The sequence below is a fragment of the Chinchilla lanigera genome, unplaced genomic scaffold (assembly GCF_000276665.1).
Source record: "Chinchilla lanigera isolate Chin_1 unplaced genomic scaffold, ChiLan1.0 scaffold00113, whole genome shotgun sequence".
Taxonomy (NCBI): Eukaryota; Metazoa; Chordata; class Mammalia; order Rodentia; family Chinchillidae; genus Chinchilla; species Chinchilla lanigera.
In genome coordinates, this window is record NW_004955514.1 from 1,962,302 (window position 1) to 1,988,389 (window position 26,088).

At 45.2% G+C, this 26,088-nt stretch overlaps 1 protein-coding gene across 2 annotated transcripts in view; it reads left to right on the forward strand.

Annotated features, from left to right (window-relative positions):
* The window catches only part of Htt (huntingtin), a gene marked incomplete in the record, with an annotated part of 136,169 nt that overhangs the window by 56,113 nt on the left and 53,968 nt on the right, over positions 1–26,088 (forward strand). For both annotated transcript variants that reach the window (XM_013506814.1, XM_013506815.1), the window contains 19 exon segments: positions 2,637–2,760; positions 3,016–3,134; positions 4,033–4,144; positions 4,352–4,489; positions 5,272–5,430; positions 5,522–5,619; positions 6,980–7,119; positions 8,665–8,728; positions 8,972–9,072; positions 9,446–9,592; positions 11,124–11,244; positions 11,508–11,584; positions 12,557–12,708; positions 13,619–13,821; positions 17,154–17,280; positions 18,568–18,695; positions 21,652–21,762; positions 23,613–23,690; positions 24,084–24,307. In XM_013506814.1, coding sequence (XP_013362268.1) covers positions 2,637–2,760; positions 3,016–3,134; positions 4,033–4,144; positions 4,352–4,489; positions 5,272–5,430; positions 5,522–5,619; positions 6,980–7,119; positions 8,665–8,728; positions 8,972–9,072; positions 9,446–9,592; positions 11,124–11,244; positions 11,508–11,584; positions 12,557–12,708; positions 13,619–13,821; positions 17,154–17,280; positions 18,568–18,695; positions 21,652–21,762; positions 23,613–23,690; positions 24,084–24,307 — 2,423 coding nt within the window.

Here is a 26,088-nt window from a genome sequence, read left to right on the forward strand (position 1 = left end):
AAATAAATAAATAAATAAATATATGCTGCTCTTAACCTCCATTGTTTCTAAAATTCATTCTTCAATTTTAGAGAACACGAGCTCCTCCTAGATAATGTTCAGGTTGGGAGTTTTTAATTTTGCTGTATCAGTATTAAATAATATCATAGAACTATCACTACCAATCGGTCTCTAAGTCTTTTCCTCCTCTTAAACTGAAACTTGGTCCCTGTGAATACTAACTTCCATCCCTTCTTGCAGCCCCTGAAAACCATTGTTCTTTTCCTTTAAGAGCTTGATGACCAGGGTCCTCAGGGATCACAGGGTCTTTGTTCATCTGTGCCTGCTTTGTTTCACCTAGCATAAGGTCCTCAAGGGTTATTCATGTAGTATTCATGTAGCACAGGTCAGGATTCCCCCTACCCTTTTTAACAGTATGCTTAAACAGTAGCCCCTGCCCTTTTTAACAGTTACATATTAGGCAACTACTGTACCACTGTGCTACATTCCCAGCCCATTTTTTATTTTGATATGAGGTCTTGCCAAGTTGTTCAGGCTGGCCTTGAACTTGTGATCCTCCTGTATGAGCCTCCTAAGTAGCTGGGATTACAGTCATATGTCACCATGCAGCTGCCAGAAATTTCTTAAGTTTTTAGGACTGAATAATATTTCATTATGTATGGCTCATATTTTGCTTATCCATTTATCTGTCAGTGGATGGTTGAGTTGATCGCATCCTATAGCTTGTGAACAGTGCTGCTGTTGAGACCCAGATTTCACCAGTGTGTGTTTGCAGTGCAGAAGATAGATGTTTGTTGGGGGAATTGGTACATGCATGTACTACAGCTTGATCATTTTCAGTCCCTTTAACCCCTTCTCTTTTCCTTGTGACTCCAACCCCATCTTTAAGAGTCTGTCTTGTTACCTGTCGTCTCTCCCGTATTTTATTCACCCATTTATATATAATTTAGGTTTTTTAATACCAAGGATATAGTCTCTATATCTGACTCATTTCATTTAGTATGATGTCTCAAGTTCCTCCGTTTTCCTGCAGACAACATGGATGCATTCTTCATGGTAGAATAAGATTCCAGTGTGTTTTCTTTTTCCTTCTGTGCTGATGGGCATCAGGCCTGTTTCTTGCTTCAGTTGTTTTGGTTATATACTCGAAAATGGAATTGGTTTTACATCTCAGTTTTTGCTTTCAAAAGGTTATGTGACACTCTGGGAAGCTGAGGTAAGAGGATGACAAGTTTGAGGCCAGCTTAGGCTACTCAGGAGTTTAGGGAGTCCCTGTCTCAAAAAACAATGCAGAGGGTGGGAGGCAGTAGCTCTCTGCAAAAGTTATGCATTCTATCACCAGTACCACCAAAAAAAGAGAAGCTTGCTTTTTTGTAGTAAACATTAAATGTATTTTCTTAAGGACATGGTGTGGGTTTGTTTCTTGACTTGCTTCTAATTTTTAAATTGTACAAAGCATTTCCAAGATGTAGGGAGATAAATGCAAAATCTGCTCTAGCCCCACCTTGCTTGTTCTCTTCCTGCTCCAGTGCAGTTACAGCAGCTTGACAGGACATGGTAGGTAGGGAGCTCTGGGCTCAGGGACCATAGAGAGCAAAGCATCTTGCCCTGATCTGCCTGCCATTGGTGTGGATTGTTCTGGTTTGTGAAGCCTTTCCATATCCTTTATATAATCGCTAATTGCTTATTAAATTTACCAAGTGCCTTTTATGTTGTGAGATTGTTCTAAAAGCGGAAGGTGAAACAAAGGCTTTATAGCCAAACTTCTGCTTTCATGAAGCTGATAATGAAGTCTGTCAGGTCTTCCCCTTAGGGGCTCGATTGCCTGTACATGTGCATGCAGGATAACGGACACACTAGTAATCACATCAGGTGGATAAGTTCATGGTGGATGGCAGCAAGTGCTGCTGAGCAGTCAGCAGAGCTGGGGTGGGGACGCCCCTCAGCAGACACCCAGTGGCAAGTGGGGCTTCTGCAACCTGCTGGCTAGTAGCCTGGAGCCACATTTCTCTCCCACCCGATGAGGGATGTTATGTAGGCATTCTTGGTCCTGTGCAGGGTGCAGTAGCTGGTCAGTAAGGTTTATTAATGTGGTAAAAATGCTCACTAAATTTAACCTGTTGATAGCTAAGCTTTCTGGGGGTAAACCCTCTGAAGGGTAGGAGCAGAAGATATGTCCTTTTGGTTGCATTTGATCATGTAGCTTTTTTTTTTTAAATGAGGAATTGGGAACAAATTTTAAAATGATGCTATATCAAATTATTTCAGTAATAATTTGCTAGTCCTTTGAGAGTCCATTGCTCACTTTTTTTCAGGTTTATTACACAGATGATTTCAAGTAGATAGGAAACATTATAGAGTATAAAATTATGGTTCTTATTCTAATTTACTATAAAATTACGTAGGAAGAAAAGATTTTTGTTTGGATCTTTTCATTTTTATCTAAAAGTAGAAGTTTCAGATTGAAATTCCTTGTAAGTTTGGAGCTATCAGTGCTTTCATAATGTAGTAGGGACGTGTGAGCTGACAAACTCTGGGCAGTGTCCATATGCATCTGCGTGTGCATAGTAAGTGGTCTGTGTGTTCTGTGCGTCTGACGCACTCTGTATTGCTCATGGCTGTCTTGGTTCCACTAGGTGTTAGATGGTGCTGACAGCCAGTATTCAGGCATGCATGTTGGCCCCCCGCCAGATGAGGACGAGGCTGTGCCAGGCAGCCTTCCTGCTGGCACCTCGGATGCTTTCAGGAGCTCTTCTCTGGGTAAGTTGGCTCCAGCTGATGAGCTGCAGCATGGTCTTTTTTTTTGACCTTGAACAACCTGACTTTCTCTTCTAAGAACGTACCTTTTGATATCTTTCTTTTCTGAGTTGTAAATAACAATTGAAAATGACTGTCTTGGGAATGATCATCCTTTTTCCTGATCTAAAATCCTGTGCTACTGTTGATTTTGTGTCCATGTGCATATATGTTTTCATTTGAAATTTGTCACTTAATCTCATTTCTCTGCTTTTGAAGCCCTTCAGCAAGCACATTTATTGGAAAGTATGGGTCACAGCAGGCAGCCTTCTGAGAGCAGTATAGACAAGTTTGTATCAAGAGATGAAGCTGCTGTACCAGGCGATCAAGAGAACAAGGTGAGCTCCTTAGGCATAGGACAGCTCTGTGTTGCTGAGCTCATTCCTGGGTTTGAAATCACTGGCTTCTGGCAACCTGGTTTATTGGTTTCCCATCACCAGCCCTGTTTATCTCCCCTTGAAATGCTGAACAATCTTCAGACCTTCCCATTTCTGCCTCTCCAGGGACTCTCTGATCCTGCAAATTGTCTAGGTTATGCCTCCTTTGGGAGTCTGGGCCGCATCCCTCCTCTGACATACCTGCTCTGTGCTGAGCTGCCTTGCCTGATTTCTTGGGCCATCCAGTTTTCACTTGTGCACAGCCTTGCAATGTTTCTTCTTGTTTCACTGAACAGTTTTAAATCTCTCTTTTTATTTGGTTTACGGTTTGCAGATGTACTCTTTCTGCTTAAGTTTAAATTCCCTGAGGACAAGAACTGTGTTTCATAGTTTAGTGAACCTGTGGTTCGCGTGCTGCAGCAGGCTGTTTGTATCACTGAAAGCTCTAAACAGTTCAACACTGGTTTAATCCCATCAGTCAGCGCTTCATTCTTGACAGTTCCTTCCAGACCCACCTTGAAGCAGGCCCGCTCCCTCTAACCTTTGGGCTTCCATGCACCTTACTTTGCTGAATGGTTGCTGCTTGACCTGTAGAAGACGGCACCTGCCTTGCCTCCCTGAGGAGCCTTTTTGAATGCCTGCTCTCTGCTCTTGTGTCCTGTGCATCTTCCCTGTTTACGAGCTGGTCTCTGCCACGGTCCTCTGTCTGCATGAACACTGACTCATCAGCCTGTGCTTGGCTGTGGGCTCCTGTGCATTGGCAAACACAGGCATAGCTATCTCTACACCTGGCACGGTTGCTGCTCTGGAACAGTCTGTCCAACGAACTAGCACGAATGTGTCTGCCTCTGTGTTCCAGCCTTGCCGGATCAAAGGTGACATAGGACAGTCTACTGATGACGATTCTGCTCCTCTGGTCCATTGTGTCCGCCTTTTATCTGCTTCATTTTTGCTAACTGGGGGAAAAAATGGTAAGCATGGAAGGGCAGGTACAGGGTTGATGAAATACTTGATGTTTTGGACATCAGGTTTGTGGCCTGTTGTCGCCTTGTTGTTGGGATGGGCTTTGCTTTGTACTGACTGATGGAGAAGGGGAGAAATGAGAGGGGCAGGTGGTTTATTTGGTCTAGTTTTGTTTATGTGAAAAGGTTGAACCTGGCCCGGTGGTTTCTTTGCAGTGCTGGTTCCGGACAGGGATGTGAGGGTCAGTGTGAAGGCCCTAGCCCTTAGCTGCGTTGGGGCAGCTGTGGCCCTTCATCCAGAATCTTTCTTCAGCAAACTGTATAAAATGCCTCTGGACACCACGGAATACCCTGGTATGTTCAGAGTTCACATCTTTCTCTTGGATTTAATCATTATTTTCGAAACTACTTCAAGCTATTTCAGTTTTAGAGCAGTGCATACTTGAAGTTACTTTATACATTTGAGCTGAGTGGTAGCTCTCCACAGACACATAAATAGTAGTGTTCTTGAGTTCATGGACTCCCTTTAGATGCTGTGTTTGTAGCTGAAATGCATGTAACTAACAATAGAAATCTGGGACCATAAGGGCCATTCCAATACATGCTCTGTTTATCCCTATAGCACAAACCACATCACCAAAGTTGCTGAGTCGCACTCGGCTAGGCCAGTGTCCATGTGCAGAGATAGGTGGGGACTACTTTAGACTGGCCAGGGCAGCAACAGCCCTGCCTCTGTGCTTACAGTCATTGTGGAGTAGAAGTTATTTTCTCCCTTGTGTTTTTCTGTGGGTAAGAGGGCACATTTTGCTTTTGAGTTTACATTAGGTAAATGTGTAGTATTTTGAGGTTTTTCTGATCTTTATTTTGAAATGAAATCTTGGATTTTTGATTATTGTCCAACAGCCTGGAATTATAATCAGAAAATCTAGTTTGTATTAAAGAGTATCAGCAATATGATCGATCTAGAATTCTTGAACTCCCAGACATTTTTAGCACTTAGGGTTATTATAGTCCAACCATTTCAGATTTGGAAAGCAACCCCCCCCATACACCTTTTCTGAGAACTACATTTTTATTTTGAGGTAGAATGTTGACAGTAGAGAAGTGTACAGTGGTTGGGCAATTCCTCTCCACAGAACAGCAGTATGTCTCTGACATTTTGAGCTACATTGACCATGGAGACCCACAGGTCCGCGGAGCCACTGCCATTCTCTGTGGGATGCTCATCTCCTCTGTCCTCAGTAGATCCCGCTTCCACGTGGGGGACTGGCTGGGCACCATTAGGATGCTGACAGGTAACGGCCAGTTTTCACTCATGTCCTTTCCAGATACCATTCCCAAACTTAATTATACGTGAAGATGTTTATTCCCTGTTCTCTGGCTTAGGAAATAGATTTTCTCTAGCGGACTGCATTCCTCTGCTTCAGAAAACATTGAAGGATGAATCTTCTGTGACGTGCAAGTTGGCGTGTACAGCTGTGAGGGTGAGCACAAACTTTGATCTCAGCCATTTGTTTGATGAGTGGACATTTTACCATTGTGACAATTCAGTTGGAGCTTAGTATGAAATACTCTTACCCATTCTAAAGCTATAACAATAGTTAACATCTATGTATTCATCACTCAACATTAGAAACAAACCCTGACAGTAAAGTTAAAGCTTAGTAAACTTTAAGCTTTAATTCTCAAAATACTTGTTTGAAATATACCTTCTCTTAAAGGGTATATTGATAGCCAGGTGGGGTGGTACATGTTTGAAATCTCAAATCTGGAGGGCTGAAGCAGGAGGATTACAAGTTTGAGCCCAGCCTGGGCAACTTAGTGACTTAGCAAGACCCTGTCTCAAAAACTAAAAAGAAAAAAAATTTTTTAAAGGGTTGGGTATATAGGTCAGTGTGTAAGCCCTGGATTTGATCTTAGTACTGAAAAAAACCAAAATGATATAAAAAATAAAATGATATTTAAAAATATACTTTGCTATTACTAACTGTAAAATCAGTTGATTTAAAGAAAATACTGTCTTCCCATGTATTCCATATGAGTACTCTGTGTACTGAAGAGTTAAAGTGAGCTGTAAGGATTATTTAATCAACCTGTTTTTTATATTAAGTGAAAGAGCCTCAGTTCCTTACATGAAAGCACGTAGAACCTTTATCAGCATGCTCATAAGTCACAGACAGTCAACAACAGTAAAAATTAGCCAATAAAAATCAAAACTAAAAACAACCCGATAATTCAAATTTATGGGATATCTCCCCTTTTTAAAATTTCATGGCCGCTGATAGTAATTGTCTCCAGTTGCAGTTTTATGCCAAATCTGTTGGATGTGCCTGTTCTTGGCAGAAGGAGTGTGTTAGCAGCACAGCCACACTGCTGGCCGGTGTCCCTGTGCATGTGTGATAGTGCTCTGTGTGCACAGAGGCTCAGGGCACACCGCAGCAAAGGACCTAGGACAGGCATGGGGCCCCTATTTTGGTGGGCCCCTTGCATTGACTTTGGGTGTTTTAAAGTGATGCTAGGGATGTGCTGCTTGGTTTCCCTGACAGCCAATTATATATAGTCCCAAATTTGATTTTGCAATCACAAATTGATTGTTGTGGTTTAGGACACGAAGCCACGACATAGGCAGAATTGAAAGGGTAAAAGAAACAACTTTATGTGAACAGATGGATTTATGTGTAAACTTGAATTTAGTGAGGTCAAATATGTGGGTGTCTCTTGAGAGCCTGCAGCATTTTTTTGCAGTATAAAAATCACAGGGCAGGTGCGTGTGAAAGAGCACTTTCTTTACACATGCTGGCGCTGCTGCGTGACTAACCTGCTCTTGGCTGTGCCCACTTGCAGCATTGTGTCATGAGTCTGTGCAACAGCAGCTACAGTGACTTGGGACTGCAGCTGCTGGTAGACCTACTGGCCCTGAGGGACAGCTCCTACTGGCTGGTGAGGACGGAGCTCCTGGAGACACTAGCAGAGATGGACTTTAGGTGAGTGAGTCAAGTTCTTGCAGCCTCTCGAGCTGAAGCTGAAGCTTGGACAAGTGTCCACCAAAATAGGGGCCCCACAGACCAGCTGGCCCTTGTTGTTTGGCACAGTTAGTGGTGCTTAGGGAGTGTCCTTGCTTATCAGATACCTGTGGCTTAGGTAGAGCACATGATTTCTGCCTTCCTAGTGTTTTTTTTTTTTTTTTTTTTTTTTTTTACTGCTTTTTGAGGTTTTTTGCAGACCTTTGGCTTAACTAGAAAATTTTCATAGAGGTAGAGAAATAGATTTTTCTCAGTCTTAAGTATTCTGGATGATGGGATAAAAGAAATTCTTTTTTTTTTTTTTTTCCACTTTTGTCTTAAACTTTAAAAGAAGTTTTTTATTTTTATAGTTTTCTCATGTAGGTATGGAGCCCAGGGCCTAGCAAATGCTAGGCAAGTGCTTTACCACTGAGCTATATTCCCAGCTCCTGTCTTAAACTTTTTAAAACAATATAGCATTTATCAATTCTACTTGGTTTTTATTTTTTAGGTTTTTTGAGGCAAGGTCTCATGTAGTTTAGGCTAGCCTTGAATTAACTATGTAGCCCAGGCTGGTCTTGAATTCTTGGCAGTCCTCCTGCCTCAGCCTCCTGAATGTTATGATTACAGGTGTTTGCCACCACACCTGGTCAGTTCTACTCATTTAAAAGGAATGTATAGAGTCACTGTTATTCTGAATTTAATAAGGGAGAGATGGCTGGATCATATTTTGTTGCAATTAAATATTTTTTTTCTTTTTTTGTCTTTTTGAGACAGGCTTTCACTATACAATTCAGGCTGGCGTTGAACTCACTTGTAGCCCAGGCTGGCCTCAAACTTGCAGCAATCCTCCTATCTCAGACTCCTGAGTGCTGGGATTACAGGCATGCACCACCATGCCTGACCAGCAATTTAAAACAATTTTGATGTGGTACATTTTTTGGTTACTAACAATAGGTTTTCGTTGGAGATGTTTTCTTTTAAAACTTTCTTTTTGAATGCAAATTCACCTTTATTATTCCTTTTGCTTTTATTTTTTTAAGCCACCAGAAGCCTTGTGGATTATTTCCTTCCACCCTTGGTACATCTGCGAGTTAGTGGTAGTTCTTGCCTCCAGCCTACAGTTAGGGCCACTGAGCATGGTGCAGCTGGTCAGTGGATGGGGGCTCTGCAGCGAGCTCACCCACAGCAGGCATTGATGCAGCTCTGTGGGCTCTCAGAGAACTCCCAGGTAGCATATCAACCATGCTGATCTTTCCAAAATACCTCTGTATTCAAGTGCAGAGAGTGCTTCTTGGTTTTGTCCTTCTTGCTAAGGCTTTGAAGAAAAGCCATGTCCTCATTCCCGTCTCACTGGTTTTGGAATTGGGAGAGAAATGTGAATCTATGTTTATGTCCATTGGTCTTTCTGTTGTAAGTGCTGCCTCAGAGCCTGTTTGTGTCCCAGCTGCCAGAGCACCACAGGTTGGCTCTGAACGTTTGCTGAGTGACTGAGTAACTTCACTGTTGACTGTGTTCTTTTGTTAGGCTGGTGAGCTTCTTGGAGGCAAAAGCAGAGAGCCTGCACAGAGGGGCTCATCATTATACAGGGGTAAGTAGTTCCTTTGGGGAGACTGTGCCCTACTGTTCTGGACCTGTGTGGGGTGTCAGGGGCTGCCCAGTGGCACAGGATATCTCTGAGTGTCATTGTGTTGTTAGGTGCTTTACACGTTACCTTATGAAAGTACACCTTACCTTATGATTAATTTAAAATAAATCATGTTGATCTTTCCAAAATATTTTACTTGTAGTCAAATGCAGAGATTCCTTATTTCTATTATCCTTCTCTCTAAAGCTTTTAAAACTGCAAGAGCGAGTGCTCAGTAATGTTGTCATCTCCTTGCTGGGGGACGAAGACCCCAGGGTGCGGCACGTTGCTGCGGCGTCATTGGTGAGGTATTTACCCACTCTTCCTCTCCTCACTGGCTGTCTTGGCTGAAGTGTGAGCAGTGTGAGGGCGGCGAATGAGCAGGAGGGCCCAAGAGGTGACAGGAAGCGTTCCTGAGTCTGAGTGCATTCTCACCCACTCCACTCTCAGCAGTCTCCAGAAAAAACCAATTGTCACAGTTCAGCTGCCAGCATTTTGGAATGTAGAGAACGCCAGAAAGGAACCAAACCACCCCTGTCCTTCTACTCTCCTGCCCAGGATGCTTCCTATGAGAGCTTCCGTTGCTGTGGCCCACAGGACTTAGGCCTGGCCATCCCAGAATGAGGGTGTGAGGGTGAAGGGCATGTGCCTCCCAGTAAACCAGGCTTCCTTTCACGGTAGGCTTGTCCCAAAGCTGTTTTATAAGTGTGACCAAGGACAGGCTGATCCAGTAGTGGCCGTGGCAAGAGACCAAAGCAGTGTTCACCTGAAGCTCCTCATGCACGAGACGCAGCCTCCTTCACACTTCTCCGTGAGCTCCATCACCAGGTACGCACTGCCCGGGTGCCTCTGTGCCTTCCCAGGCTCTCCCTCCCTCCCCCAACGCAGCTTTACTCGGCATGTTTGACTGGGTCCTATCTCCTGGCTTGAATATTCGCCCTGTCACATCTGTGCTTAAGTCCAGCTGCAGACATACTGCGGTGACTGTGTCAGACATTACATTCCTTAACCTGCTAGCTAGATTTTTTGTGTGGCTCTCCTGTGTCACCTGGAGACTTGTCCACTGAGCACTGTCCCTTTATTTGTGTTCCCTGTGGAGAGGATATGACCTGTCACCCCATTCAGCATACTGACTGGGTAGTGCTAGCATGTGGTGGGAGCGTGAGGAGTGATGCCAGCCGCAAGGAGGTGTCTCTTTTGCTCTCCCAGAAGCACAGCAGAACTGCATTCATGAAGGTGCAGGTTGCTTCAGAAAGTTAGTGTGTAGAGAAGACCACAGAAGTGACAAGACCGTGATGCTTTTAAGTCTATCCTTTCAATGTTATTTTAAAAAAAGAGTTACGTGACACCCTCCTTTCTGCTAAATGGCCATTTTTTTCTAAGATCTTGACTAAATGACTTTTAAGCTTTAATGATCAGTGGATAGTGTTTTCCTGAATTTAGAATTCAGCTTTTCAAATTTTGCAGTCAGTATTCCTAAATAAATTTCATCCTTCCTCATGTCATGACCACTTTTAAAAATTATACCGGGACTAATTTCTAGGCTTTCTTAATATTTTCGCTCAGAAACTGTGCTTTGTTTAACCTCTGAGCTGCTATTTCCTTTGAAAAGATCCAGCATAAATATTCCTTTAAGATAAGGAGCAGTGTGCAAGTGTCTCATGATCAGGAATTTGATAAACCTAGGATAATTTGTTATTTGTAATGCTATTTCAGAAGATGAATCTCAGCTGCCAACAGAGATGCCTAATATTGTATTACAGTTGCTTGCTAATTACCACCTTGAAGATTCTCCTGGTTCTACACTTCCACTGACCTCTTATCACTTAGCTATGCTTTCCCGCATGGTAGACACAGTTACCAGTTGTGCCACTGTATTTCCCACCATTAAGTCCACTCTGTTAGAACCTCTGGGAAGAAGATAAATCAGATTTTCCAGATGTTCCAGTTTTGTTGCTGTCTCTGTGAATAAGACCCCTCAAATTATAGGAGTAGAAATGGACATGTGACACCAATGGCCCATTGGAAGAGTCCCTCGGGGCTTTGATTGTGGCGAAAGGGATTTCTTCAGTGTGGGAGTCAGGGTGGCTTCAGGTGCTTGTGGTGCAGAGGACTGTGGGCTGGCAGGCAGGCTGTGAGGGCAGTGTAGTCTGTGCTGCAGGGAGTTGGTGTCTGGGAGGAAAGGAGGGCGGGACTCAGCCTTTCCCCCAAATAAGCACCAAAGTTATTTCTAGTCTCGCTAAAGTAAAAGCCAAGACTGCTCTCCTTTCTTCTAGCCTTTCATCTTAAACTTTACAATGCCATCTGATTTTGAAAAATGTCATACGATTTAAGAGTTGTGTTCCTGTTTTTCTTACAGAATCTATAGAGGGTATAGTTTACTACCAAGCATAACAGACATCACCATGGAAAATAACCTCTCAAGAGTTATTGCCGCCGTTTCTCATGAGCTGATCACGGCCACCACACGTGCGCTTACGGTAGGTCCTTCAGACTGGGCTGATGGAGGCCAAGTCCTGGGCGCCTGTGTAGTCAGGCGGTATGAGGTCATGTGGGAGATGCTGTGTCCCAGCTCTTACTCTGGGCACTTGCTCAGGAACTGTGCTTTTGTCCACAGAATCTTGGCTCATTCCAAGGAATAGTAAAGAACTATTTTCTGATTAGTAAAGTGACACATACTCATTATAACAATATTCAGTGGTGTTGGTGTTTGGGAGTAACTTCTTATTCCTTTCTTCTGTAGTTTGGATGCTGTGAAGCTTTGTGTCTTCTTTCAGCCGCCTTTCCAGTTTGCGTGTGGAGCTTAGGTTGGCATTGTGGGTATGTATCCTCCTCAGCCTGTGTCTGTCTGCATGGGTGTGATACAGATGTGGTTACTGGAATCCCTTCATGCTTTCTTTTTATGCCTTTTGTCACTTTGGCTTTTTGGAAAAAGTATCTGATAAGTATTTGCTTCTGCCCTATTAGGTGAGAAAACTAGAAAGAGGAACTGTTGGGAAGTGGTAATGAATGCCACAGGCTCTCAAGTATCTGTGGGGATTTGAGGATATGATCTGTGGGGTCAATTAAGAGAATTTTCTTAAGCTGGTAGGAACTTTTCTAAATGGTTTCTTTCCAAAATTACTACGTACTGAAAATCAAGTGTGACCTGGCATTTGGAATTGTGAGGAACTATAGGCCTAGACTTTAGCATCCACTATGCTTCCATTTGTGATTTGTACTTAAAAATAGTTTTCCTCCCGTAGATGGCCTGTGAGGCACTGGGACATAGTTTGACTCTAAGGAGTGATCCTTCCTGTATGCACTGAAAACAATTTTGACAGGCAATGGAAAAAAGTTTGGCCGACTCACATCCCATTTGGAAATAGATCTGCAGGAGTGGTGTGTGTCAGTGTATGGCCAGCTAACATTTGCCTGTCGGGGGCGGTGTCCTTGGCCTAGAACGTTCACTTTCTTTTTTCCACAAATACTAAGCCAACACAACTTCTCATAGGTCCAGCACTAGAGTTAACTGAGCAATTTTTGGCAGTAGAGTAATATTTGCTAAATCAGAATGCAAAGAAAGTTAAGAATATACCACAATAAACATGTAATTCCAAGATATTTTATCAACTTTACAACCTGTTTTATTTCCCAAGTGATTTCTATAGAGCTGTGTACTAACTGGCTACAAATAGTGAAATGAGTTTCTGAGCTATGGAAAATGTCTCATGACATGTCTTCATGGCTCTGAGAGGGACAGGCTGTTCCCTTGGCCCTTCCCTAGTGTGACCTTCACGTGTCTGCTTCCAGAGCACCACCCCTGAGCATTTCCGATGAGTCCAGGAAGAGCTGCACTGTTGGGATGGCCACTGTTATTCTTACCCTGCTCTCCTCGGCTTGGTTCCCACTGGACATCTCTGCCCATCAAGACGCCTTGATCTTGGCAGGAAACTTACTCGCAGGTATTTGTGCTGGGATAAAGCAGGGACTCCAGAACTTGAGCTAAGATTTCCTCATGAGGGTGATGGTCGCAGGCCCATGAAGGAGATATATTCTGAGTCGTCACCAGGGGTAGCTAGTTCCTTCAGGGGCAGCTGAGTCCGGGGGTGTGTTTTAACGGAGCCCTATCTATGCCAGGCTCTGTCATGGATTAGGAGTAGGTGTACCTTGCAGGTTCCATTCTCACGTTGGCTGTAGATTGGCAGGGGTTGGTGGCAGCACAGGGCAGCTGTGAACCACTGCAAATGTGTGGGCAGAGTTGTGCGCTGGTGGGAAAGGGCCCACCAGGTGGGTGTGACATGTGCAAAAGCCTGGAGATGTGAGAAGTTTGCGCTATGGGGGTGTGGAAGTCATGGATGTCACCTAAGGATGGGGATGATAGTGAAAATGTGGCCAGCAAGGAGAGCAGAGTCCTTGGAAATTAGATGGGGATGGGTCCAGTGTTCTTTCTTAGGCAGTGGGGCTGTGTTGGCCAATTTCATGAAGGGAGCTAACAGGTTTGTTTGAGAAAGGGCACCCAGTTGCTGGAGGGCTGGCGGTTGGTGTAGAAGTCCCGGTCCTGAGAGCAGCTTTGGGGTTGGAAGGAAGAGGCTGAGAGACTGGAAGAGGCGGAATCACCAGGCCTGACTTCTACCTGAGCCTCAGTTGGGAGGATCAGCCACATCCTGGGCCAGTGTATGGTGGTGATGTTCATGGAAATAGGGAATGCAGATTGGAGGGGTCACTTTCCTGCTGAATTTGAGGTGTCTGTGAGCTCTAGGTCCAGATGTCCTGTAGACTGCCAGCATAGAGGGGACTAAGTGACTTATGTCTGCCAGGAAGTTCCATTTCCCACCTGTGGAGGTGGGAGTAATATGTCTGCTTGTATTACAGCCAGTGCCCCCAAATCTCTCAGAAGTTCATGGGCCTCTGAAGAAGAAGCCAGCCCCACAACCACCAGACAGGAGGAGGTATGGCCTGCCCTAGGGGACCGGACCCTGGTGCCCATGGTGGAGCAGCTCTTTTCCCACCTGTTGAAGGTGATCAATATCTGTGCCCATGTCCTGGATGACGTGGCTCCTGGGCCAGCAATCAAGGTAATGGCTTCTTCAGGGCAGCTGCTGCTTCAGTCTATGGGTAGTTCAGGGATGAGGGCTGGGGTTCTGGGATGCCTTGCTTAGCAGGCCAGCTCTTCCTCACTCACTGTCCTATGTGTGAATACAGTGTTGAAGGTGGAAACGTGAGGCCTGCTTATGCTAGGGGTGTGATCTCTCGGTAGTTAACTGTTGTCTCTGAGGGGACATGCCTCGCTCTGATTGATGCTTATGTGCACAGTACATTTAAGGTAGACCAGGCACTTCACCTGGTTCTTCCCTTCCTGTGCCTTCCATTTTTAAACTGCTCTCTTATAACTTCTTTTTCTCCTTCAGAGAAAACTTCTTTTTCTCCAGCACCTAGCATTGTGCACCCTCTTGGGGGCCCCTCTTGCTGAAGCCTGTTTGGCTCCATGAAGCTGGGTCCTGTCCTCTGTGTCACTCATCCATTCCTTAACCCCTGCTGGTCTGATTTCTTCACTGCCCTCCAAAGCACACTCCCTTCCAGGGTTATGTCTTTGAATCCTCTGGGTACTTCTCCAGCCCATTTTTTTTGCCTTCTATTAATCAACATTCCATTGTTGTGACAAAATACTTGAGATAAACAACTTATCAGGAGGAAAGGATGACTTTGGCTTGTGGTCACAGAGGCTTCAGTCTGTGGGCATTGGGCCCCATTGCCTTTGGGTCTGAAGTGAGGCACAGCATCACAGCAGAAGCACAGCATGGAGGAAACTGCTCACCTATGGGGCCCAGGAAACAGAAAGATAAGTCGGCTGGGGCTGCAGCATCCCCACTTCCTTTAGCTAGGTCCCTCCTCATAATGTTCACACACATACACACATATATGCCAGGACCACTGGCTTGGGCCCAAGCTTTCAGTGTGTGGGCTTTTCGGGAACATTCTGGGTCTAAGCTGTAATACCTTCCCAGACCCTTTGCTGTCCCACATTGTCTCTTCTGATCTGAGCCTTCCTGGTCTGAGCCTTCTCTCCTGTTTGCTTCCCTGGGCCTAGTGTCTCCTCTGACGCCCTGCTGCTCCCTAGCCCTGCCCTGATCAGCCTTTCCTGCCACCCCTCAGAGGTTCTGACCTTGGGCCTTCTCTGCTTCTGCTCTGAGAGCCAGCCCTGTCCAGTGGGACTCTGTGCCATCATGGAATTGTCCTGTGTCCACCTCAGCCAGGACATTGGTCACATGTGGCTCCAGAGTTCTTTATTTTATTTTATTTTTTTATTTTTTGGTTTTTCTCCAGTACCGGGAACTGAACTCACGACCTTGCACTTGCCAGGCAGGCGCTTTTGCCGCTGAGCTAAATCCCCAGCGGCTCCAGAGTTCTTGAAGTGTGGCCAAGGACCTTAGGAACTTACTTAGTTGTCATTGACTGCAAATGTAGACATCTGTGTGGGGCAGTGGCTCCAGGACTGGACAAGGCAGCTCAGGGCCAGGGCTGCGTGTGTTCATTGTTCACCAGGAAGCCTGCTCCCAGGAGGAGCTGTGGTCCAGCATGGCCAGCACCTGCACGGCACTTGTGTGGCTGATTCTCAGATGTGTCAGACATGTGTAGTGGTCCACACTGAGCTTCTCCTCTGCATCCCTACAGCTGTTCCCGTCCACTTTCCCACCTGGTGTCTTATCAGGCTGGAAATGGAGGCTTCAGAGCTCTGCGTTCTTATTCTTCATGTACATGTACACACCATCACATGCCCCCTTTCCTCTCTACTCGGTGCTATTCTGGCACAGGCTGATGGTCTCATTTGGACCACTGCATTGGCCTGATTAATTCATTTTTGCAGGAGTAAGGTTTGAACCCAAGGCTTAAGTGCATTATTATTATGTTTTTATTTTGAGACAGAGTCTCACTAAATCGCTGAGGACAGGACATGTGTACATAGATGTGCATGTACGTGGCAGTGGAGATGTATTTTTGGAAAGTATCTAATAGAGAAAGAGGAGCCAGAGTGTAAAATGCAAGATCTGTGATGACTCTTAGCTTGATAAGTTCCCAGGCTGGGCTCTAACTTGTGATCTTCCTGCCTCAGCCTCTCAGAGTGCTGGGACTCTAGGCCTGCATCATCATGCCTGACTTTTTGGGTTTTTTTGAAATAGCATTATTGAAATAATTCATGAACCATTCGATTCAAGTGTATGATTCACTTTTAAAATATGCTACAGAATTGGGCAAGTGGTCAGGTTTTTGTTTTTTTTTTTTCCTTGGTACTGGGCATTGAATTCAGGACCTTGTGCTTGTACCACTGAGCTATATCCCCAGCCCACAGTCAGTTTTAAATCCAAGAGGGAGCCCTGTATGCTGTGGTTGTCCCAGCTCCAGGCAGAACTGATCTGCTTTTCTTTTCTGGATGCAGCTCTTCTATGATCTGCCGTCTGTAGCCCTGCTGTCCACTTTTCAGACTGCAGCTATCTATCCCCTGCAGCATCTTTACAGAGTAGGCTCAGAGGTGTGAGGTGACCAACCAGTCAGTCAGAGCTGCCATCACAAAATGATACCAGCTGGGGAGCTTACAAACAACAGAAACTTAGTTCTCCCAGTTCTGCATCCAGGAAGTCTGCGGTCCAAATGCCAACATACTTGACTTCTGACAGGGGCCACATTCTCAGAACTGAACAACTGCGTCTTCAGGCAGTGGACATGCAAGGGCATGTGTTATAAGACCACTGTCACATCATGACCTAGTCATGTCCAGCAGCCATGGCCTGAGGGCTTTGTTTCTAAAGATGAGGTGTGGGTCCAGACACTGAGCTAGCGCTTTGCTGAAGTCAGGGAGAGTGTGAGCAGCAGAGCTGGGGCTTGGAGCCCCTCTGCCATCTCTTCTTCACTCTGGCCCATGCCTGCTGCCTCTGTCTGGGAGCCTGGATGTTCTGTGTTCTCTCCTGGGGATTGGAAAGCATGGCTGTGTGAACACATGGAGCTAGTTGCTCCTCAGCACTGACCCTAGCCAGTCACTTCATCTGCAAACTTGGAAAGTTTGTGCCTTCAACAGTTCAAGCCATGGCCCATGTGGGATGCCTGATTCCCTGTTGTTGGAGGGACTGGGGCTCCAGTGGCTTAGCCTCCCAAATCCCCGAGGCCTCTTCATCTCCAGCCCATTCCCATGTACCTGTGAGGAAGTTCTGGGCCATTCCTACTACCTACGATTGTTGTGGGAGTGAAAGTCGATGATCTGTGTATGGTGTTTGGGTTCTGTAAATAGAGATTCCAAGACCAAAATGAATTGCCTAAGTTTGTGCCTCTCAGTGCATATAAAATTGCATATCATACTTTTAGTTTTCGGTCTCTGTGTGGGTTGTACTTATGTCATGTTTGTTTTCTGTTTTAGGCAGCTTTGCCTTCTCTGACAAACCCCCCTTCACTAAGTCCCATCCGGCGAAAGGGTAAGGAAAAGGAACCCGGAGAACAAGCCTCTGCGCCATTGAGCCCTAAGAAGGGCAGTGAGGCCAGTGCAGGTAGGCAGTAGCATTGGGAGGGAGGACGGGCCAGCATTTGTCCTGGGCATGTGTAGGACCTAAGCTTGTGCCCTTGTCACAGCTGATGGGACAGCATGGTTCTCTGTGGAAATCCTGTCACAGCAGTCAGGTCAGAGGAGTTTCCCAGGGTATACTCACAGACACCTAGCCCATTCCTGGGTGTCTGGCAAGGGTTCCACTTGCCAGTGTTCCTCCCTGCTTTTAATCCTTCCAGGAGAGACGTTGCTGCAGCGACTCCTGATTTTTAGGAAGGGGTGGTGTGGATGTGGGGAGAAAGCACTGACTAAGATCCTGAAGAAGAACGTGGAAACTTTACATTTGGAAGAGCTCGGGGTTGACAATGGGGGTGGGAAGGCCTAGAAAGTCACTGATGTGTAGAGCAGCTTCTTTATCTGGGGAAACAGCAAAACAGAGGGCCCTAGACTATCAGCATGGCTACAGTTGCCAGTCCTGACTGTCCTGATGCTCTTTTGGGGGGTGCTGGGGCGCTTCTTGATAATCTGTATGCAGTGTGGAGGGGCTGATTAAGACTGCTTACTTAACAGTGAGGCCTCTGAGAACACTTTCAGGAACCTGACGTAACTATTGTGCTGTTGTGCAGTAGGGCTCTTGAGCTCATTCCTCCATCTTTAAATAAAGTTTTCTGTCCTTTGACCAACACATGAAGGCTTCTTAAAAGGTGCTATTTTCTAAGGCTATACAGCACAGCAGGAAGATTTACCTGTTTAAAAGATTCACTCTTTACAAATTTATCATTATGCAACTAATCACCTTTTGATGAGTTAAAGAACCAAGCACCCCAAGTGAGAGATGTTTAAAACTGAAGTAAACGAATTGTACATTGTGCTGAGCACTGTGATGTTGAGTGTCAGTCTAGTAGTATTATATGTGCCCTTTACAGTTCCCAAGAGGTGCTCACATCACTGTTTGGATGCATAATAGGCCATGGCTATGTTGCTGGACATCAGCCCGATGTTCCTCTGAGGAGTCCTAGGCTCAGAGGTGGATTGGCAGCCCATGCCTTACCATGCAGCTGAGGCCCCGAAACAATGCAGAGCTGCATTCCACTGCTGCACCTTGCTGTCTTATGTACATTTTTAGGGCTTAGGTTCTACTTGTTTCTCATTACTTCTAATCAATCAGAAAGTGAGGAAAGATTTTAATTTGTTCCAGGATGCTTTTAAAAATCAGTATTGCTAGTTAATTTCTTTTAAACTTGGTAAGTTTTTCCATGGATCTAAAAGTTCATTTTTTATGTATTTTTAGTTTCTCGACAATCTGATACCTCAGGGCCAGTCACAGCCAGTAAGTCCTCATCTCTGGGGAGTTTCTATCATCTTCCTTCATACCTCAAGTTGCATGACGTCCTGAAGGCTACTCACGCCAACTACAAGGTACTGGCCTCTGCTGCATTCTAAATATGCGTGCAAATATACATGGACCTAGTGGATTGCTGGTGTTTTTCTGATGATTCAAAGGGTGTATATGCCTGTATATACATATATATGTATAAATAAGTTAGTCCCCCACCCCTTTGCTGTACTGGGATTGCACTCCGGGCCTCCTACATGCTGAGATCTTAACCACTGAGCACCTGAGCTATGTCTCCACCCCTTTTTATTTTTATTTTTTATTTTTTACACTGGGAATCAAACTCAGGACCTTGCGCTTGCCAGGTGGGCACTGCTGCTGAGCTATATCCCCAGCCCCACCTCTTTTTATTTTTATTTTGAGATAGGATCTCACTACATTGCCTGGGTTGGCTTTAAACTTGAAATCCTCCTGCCTCAGCTCCCATATAGCCAGGATGACAGGTGTGTGCTACCACCCCTGGCTAAATTAGCCTTTTGAGATATGAATTACAATTGGTTTTTTCAGGTTTGTCTTTCAGCTTGCTTTATGGTTGTTGTACACCTATGAAACGATCCCAAGGGAGAAATCTTTTGTGGTTTTGTGGTGTTGTATCTGGGTTTCCCTGGACCATCCTGCTTTCGGAGTCTCAGCATCTAGTTGCCCTCACAGCTGAGGCTCATCACAGTATCACCTGAGGGACACAGCTGGGTCACAGGGAGGTGGGCTGATGGAAGTTAGAGGGATTTGTGTGCTATGGGCATGCAAGGAAGTGCACCGGTGCCTAACACAGCCCAGATTGGAGACCCTTAGGAGAAAGCAGGTACACAGCTACAAAGGGCCTGTTTCAGATGGCAGCGCCGGGGAGCCGCCCTTGCCCGGGGCAGTCCCTGTCGTTGTGGGACTCCTGAGCCAGGCTGGCCTGCACGTCTGGGGGATGGCAGCTGCTTGAGCGGCTTGTTTTGGTTGTAGATAGATTTCACTTCTTTTATTCATCATTTTCCATTAACTGCCATTTGTCAGACACATAGTGTGGGTCCAGATTTCTTCCAAATGCCTAATCAGTGGTCTCCAATACCGCTGGCTGAATAATCCATTACTCTGCACTGGCTGTTTTAAAATTCTGCTTTCTTCAAATGTTAGCTTATGGTTCTGTAGCTTCATTTATTTTGTTCCATCAGTCTGTTCATCTGTTGGAAGCACACTACTTAATCATAGCTTAATAGTATATTTTTGAGATCAGTATCCCCACCTTATAAAAATTTTTTCAATATTCCTGTCCGTTTTTGCATGTGAACATTACAGCAGGCTAGTGCACTTTCAGAGAAGCCAGAGAATATTTCCCAGTGGGATCACATTTAACTTATAGGTTGACATAGGGAGAACTGGTTTTGAAGACAATAAGTTGGCCTGTTTAAAATACCCTTCAGTACCCCCGCAGCACATAAAATTTCAAGCTCTTTAAAAGAACTTCAAAGATTATTTTGCATAGCTTTTGCACATTTCTTGGTAAATGTACCTGCAAATGTCCTCTTTTGTACTAATGGGTAACGGCTCATTTTGGAAGCAGAACCATTTATAAACCTTATGTGGCTTCTTTTCTGAAGGATACTGATAATTTTGAAAGGTAAAAACTTCAGCCACACTTCATCAGAGATCTAGACCTGTATTTTGAGTGTGCTTCTCATGCCAGCGCCAAAATAGAGGTGGGAATGTTGCAGTGCCCTATGGGAAGGGTTTTTCTCCAGTTTTCCTCTCATACTGTCTTTAATTTAGGGCCCCTTCTCATGCTCCAGTGTTGTTCCCTTGTCATCCTGTCCCTACCTGAGTTCAAGTCCCCTCCTCCTGAGCCTGGGGCTGCCCATCTTAGGTCTCACTGGACAGACAAGAGACTTCCTGGGTGCCCTGCTCTGTCCAGAACTCTGTGACTCCTCTCCCCTTCCTCTTCTCTGTGCCTTCCTCCCAGGGCTTGTGGTCCCCACATGACATCACCCCAGCATCCATCCCCTGGATCTCTCCCTTGGGGCCTGTCAATGGTGCACCAGGGTGACTCAGATCCACTTGTGTTTTCATGCTCTGTGTCCACTTCTTTCATCCTGGGTTGTTAGATAGGCGTCCACGGAGCACATTCATTTCTCAGTACTGTGATGTTTGTCAGTCCTTATATTCATAGGCAGTCTCCCCTTACTCTTTTTCTTAGGCATTTAGTCTTTGGTCCTAATCTAGCCTTTGAGTCCATAAAATAGAGGAATTGCTGTATAATTTAATTAAACTGAGCCCTTTAGAAACTTAATTTAATATGTCCTAAGACTGACTTAATATTTTCTGGCAGCCAGACTGAATGACTGTGTCTAAAATTGGTAATGGTTTCTTTTAGGGACCCCAGAGAATATAGGGAGGACTTTATGTTTACCTTGGTGCATACTGGTTGTAAGGGATGCTTAATGGTTTTTTCTCATTATGACATAGGTTAGGAATTGTTTCTTTTCTGGTGTCAGCGTAACTTGAAAGATAACCTCCTTTTTTTTGCCCCCTGGTACTGGGAATTGAACTTGGGACCTCGAACTTGCCAGGCAAGCACTTGTGCCGCTGAGCTATATCCCCAGCCCTAAGATAACCCTTCTTATGTAGCTGTCTGGAAGAACAGTTTCCTTTCCCCGGAATTTTTTTTTTTTTTTTTTTTGAGACAGGGTCTCACTACACAGTTCAGGCTGGCCTTGAGCTCACTTTGTAGCCCAGGCTGGTCATGAACTCTGCAATGATTCTCCTGCCTCAGCCTCCCAAGTGCTGGGATTACAGGTGTGCGCCACTATGCCTGGCTCCCCAGTATTTTCACAGTGCCCAGAGCAAGCAAGCGGCCAGAGTGGGGAGTATATGGGGGTGCGTGGACTGTGTGGCAGAAGCACCTCGCTGCAGCCCACCACATTTGTGTCTCTGTTGTAGATAACCAGACCACGACGGTGCCAGTAACCGTGTGCTCTCTCCTTCCACCTTGCCAAGGTCACCTTGGATCTTCAGAACAGCACTGAAAAGTTTGGGGGGTTCCTGCGCTCGGCCTTGGACGTTCTCTCCCAGATTCTAGAGCTGGCGACGCTGCAGGACATTGGGAAGGTTTGTGTCTCGCCTCCTCCCCAAGCTGTGGCCACGACACCCAGTGTATGCCTTGGCGGAACCTGCAGATGGGACCTGGTGCTCCAGGTCCATCCTGCAAGCAGCAGGAGCTCACGGGGACCAGGCCCTGAGCGCACATGCTCATGCCAGGCACCCAAGTCTCGGTCACATCCTAGCCCTGGAATGTGTGTAGGGCTTGGTTCTGTTTGTGCCCTGTTTTCAGTGTTAGTTTGTTACTTTGTATCAATTTAGACCCAGGTTATTCTAGAAAACTGGGTTTAAAATGTACTTATAGAGCCCTTTATTTTCTCATTTGAGCTTCTTTGGTAAAAAAGGCAAAACCCAAGTCCATGAGGGTGTGAGACTGGCCCTTTCCGTGCATCAGGAAGCAGCAGAGACAGGAGCTCCTGGTCTTTTTTTTTCGTCTTTTTGAGGCAGGGTCTTGCTATACAGTTCAGGCTGGCCTTGAGCTCACTTTATCTCAGACTGGTCTTGAACTCACGATGATCCTCCTGCCTCAGCCTCCCAAGTACTGGGATTACAGGTATGCACCACCACCACCAGCGAAAGATCTCCTGTTCTTTGGCTCTAAGTGTAGTAGTTTTTCTCTCCCACTCTCAAGTCTGGAAGAGACAATAAAAGAGGTATGTGGTAAACACTTGTGTCTGCACCACACTCAGATGGAACACGTCCAGCTCTGCTTTGTTGTATATGCCACCCCCCACCCTGAGGACATGTCGTTCTAGTAGGTTTCAGAGGGAGTCATGGTACATACATGTCTTCTGATGAAAGGCAGTGCACAAGTCCCTGGGTGTCCCTCAGGGTGGTTCCAGGATGCTCCCCAACCCTCAGTTAGCAGAACCCACTGGGCAGTGGTGTATTTAAACATAATCCACATAAGTCCTCTGAGTCATCTTGAGGTGACTCGTGATGCTTAATACAATGTAAATATGGATCAGAGTTGTTATGTTATGTTGTTTAGGGAATAGGGACAAGCAGAAAAGCCTGTACACATTCTGTACAGATGCTAAGTCTTTGTCATCTGATCTGCGTACAGGTTTCCCTAGCTTTAATCATCGTACTGTTGTTTTTTCTCATCTGTCCCTTGTGCTTTCCCGTGTACCAGCTGGTGCCTGCGTTAGTTTTCATTAAAGGCTAGGTAGCGTTCTGCTGTGTTGACACTTAGTAATTGTCCCCTCTCCTGTAAAACCTTGAGCGTTGTCCTTTTCCCCTCTGTCTAGACGTGTGATCTGTCTTTTCTTGTCTCTTCTCTTTGGATACAGTTGTAGTAGTTGCTTTAATGTATTTGGCTAATTCTAAAATCTTGCTAGTTCTGGGCAATTTCTGGCCGATGGGTCAAAGTCCTCACTATGGATTGGGTTTTCCTCCCTTGTCTGCCTGCTATCTTCGTTGGATGCCCCACTGTGAGTTTCATTGTTGAGTGGTAGGTGTTTTTGTGTTCCCATAAATCCTGTTCTGGGATTCATTCGGTTGAGTTATGTATCGTGTCAGTTGGGCAGGTCCAGGGGCTTTACAGAGGCAGGGCTTTTCATTTGGTGGCATACTTCTGACTTCCTGCCCTGAAGACAGAATTGGATGGAAAGAAGTAGATACTTGATAATCTAGTTAAGGAATAAAAGAGTGAAAAAATGGTTTTTATACATCTGCTTGGATTTCAAGACCTTTGACTATGACTCATCAAGATGACAGATTGAAAACCTTTCTTTGATTTTTCCTCTGATGTTCACGCAGTTAAAATGAAGCTGTTTTTTTGTCCCTGATTTCTGTCTTGGATTCACACCATGATGGGCTGTGTGTGAGTCCCTTAATATCTTACTGTCTTCCCCCAGTGTGTTGAAGAGATCCTGGGGTATCTGAAGTCCTGCTTTAGCCGGGAACCAATGATGGCTACTCTTTGTGTCCAGCAGGTGAGAGTGCTGTCTTACTGTCTTTTTCAGGTAAACTGTCTAGGCCCAGCCAGTACACGTTGCTTCTCCTTTAGAAGCTGAAGCTATGAGTGGGAGTGGGTGGCTGTGTCGCTTGGTTGCTCCATGATTAGGCCACTAGGGGATTGTTCTCCATCCCAGGAAGTTGTGGACCATCACTGTCGGGACCAGAGGACATTAGAAACTGTGCTGGGCCCTTGCTACTTACTGGGGTCAGTCTTCAGAAGTCCTCTCTCACCTAGAGCACCAGGGAAACCCAGACTCTTCCCCACAGTTGCAGTCTCGTAAGGTCACAGCAAGAATTGCATGGGTGTCTTAAAGTGTCGCTCATACTGCGCTTAATCAACCATTGGTGCTTTGATTCTTTCCCTCTAGCTGCTGAAGACTCTCTTTGGGACAAACCTAGCCTCCCAGTTTGATGGCTTATCTTCTAACCCCAGCAAGTCTCAAGGACGAGCGCAGCGCCTTGGCTCTTCCAGTGTGAGGCCGGGCCTGTACCACTACTGCTTCATGGCCCCCTACACCCACTTTACGCAGGCCCTTGCGGATGCCAGCCTGAGGAACATGGTGCAGACGGAGCAGGAGCACGACACCTCAGGGTACCATTGCAGTGGGGTTGGTCCCCTTTGGAGGCACAAAACAGCCAGGGGGGAATGCTTTGGAAAAGAGTTAAAAAATCAAGATGTTAGCATCTGTCAATAGTCCATAGTATTCAGAAGAGTCTGGGAAATATAGTTGATGCAAAGATAAGGAAGGTGTAGCTCCTGCCTTCCCAGAGTGCCTGGCCCAGCCAGTGGGCTAAGCATGGGGGTGTGCATCTCAGGGGTGGCAGCTGCCTGAGAAGCACCCATGCTCCTTCCGCATAGCGCCCTCAAACCAGACCTGGGACATACACTGTCCTCACGTATTAACTAATTTTCTAGTGCTCTTAAGTGGCATTTTCTTATTTCCTCTATAGTAATATGGTATATATTGGTAGCACTTTTTGGGTCTATAAGATGAAAGGCCACCTTCAAAGTGGCAGAATGGTGCTAGTGTTTATAAGTATTCAAAGGGCATAGAAAAGTCTTGGATATATTATTTGTGTTTTATAAACTAACAGCTAAAAGATGCTTATAGTCCCAGCACTATTGATAGCTGAGGCAGGTGGATGGCAAGTTTAAGCCCAAACTAGGTGACTTACATCCTGTCTCGGGGGGAGGGGCATGTAGCCGAGTGTGAAGGCCCTAGGTTTAACCCTAGTTTAATCACTCCCCTAAAAAAACCTTTATGGCTAAAAGTCCCTTTTCATGTAAATTTGTTGTTTTGATGCCTGGAATACAGAAAGTCCTCTCCCTCCCCGCCCCTCCTTTCCTCATCAAGCCCAAGGCCTCACACAAGCTAAATGAGCACTCTACCCCTGAGCTGCCACCCAGCCCTATGTGTCTCCTAACTACCGTAATTATCAGCAAGGATTTGACTTGCTACTCTGTATAGTAACATCAGCAGAATCTTTGTTTTTTCTTTCATGAGTATAGTGATCAAATATCTGTAATTCAGGAATTTGGAAGAACTCATATTTGAAAGTCAGGAATCAAGGAAAATACCCATGTTTTAGGTGTTACGTTGGTGATATACAGACATTCCTGATTTATTGTCTTACGTGGGTACTGACTGTTTGGACTTAGGACCAAGGTACACTGTTTGGACTTGGACTTACAGTTTCCACCCCTTTTTGGTACAGTTCTGTACATCTTGTTTATTGAGCCTTAATATCTTTTTGGTACTGTCTACCTTGTTGATACAGTACTGTAATTTGTGCTGATTGTACTGTGTAGTACTGCGGCTCTATGTTCTGTTACACATTACAGCACTGCATGTAAGAGTTACGCAAATCAAACCAAAGTCATCAAGTTGGAGTTTCCTTGTACTACTTCTTTGTTCTGAATATTGTAAAGTACGCACTATACACAACTCCTTATTTAGTGACTATTTAACAACCTAGTTGCTGGACCAGAATTCAGTCATTAAGTTAGGAATGTCTATACACACTGTATATACAAGTTTCAGGAACTGTCTTATTTAAATTTTTTTGTAATTATGTATGGTGAACATAGGCAAGTGTGTGTATGATCACATGCATGTGTTACTGGGTACTTTTGCTTGTTTGTTTTTGAGCTGGGTCTCACTATGTTGAGGGATCAAAGATCCTCTCTCCTCATTCTCCTGAGTAACTTAGACTACTGGCATGTGCCACAACACTCAGCAGTGTTAGTCCTGTAATTCTAGATATATTTCATAGAAAGGAAAGGGTATCATTGATGTGAACATTTATTTTTTTCCCCAAGAAAGCTACATGGTAATTGCCAGTCTTCAATGGCTGTTACCTCGCTCAAGTCTT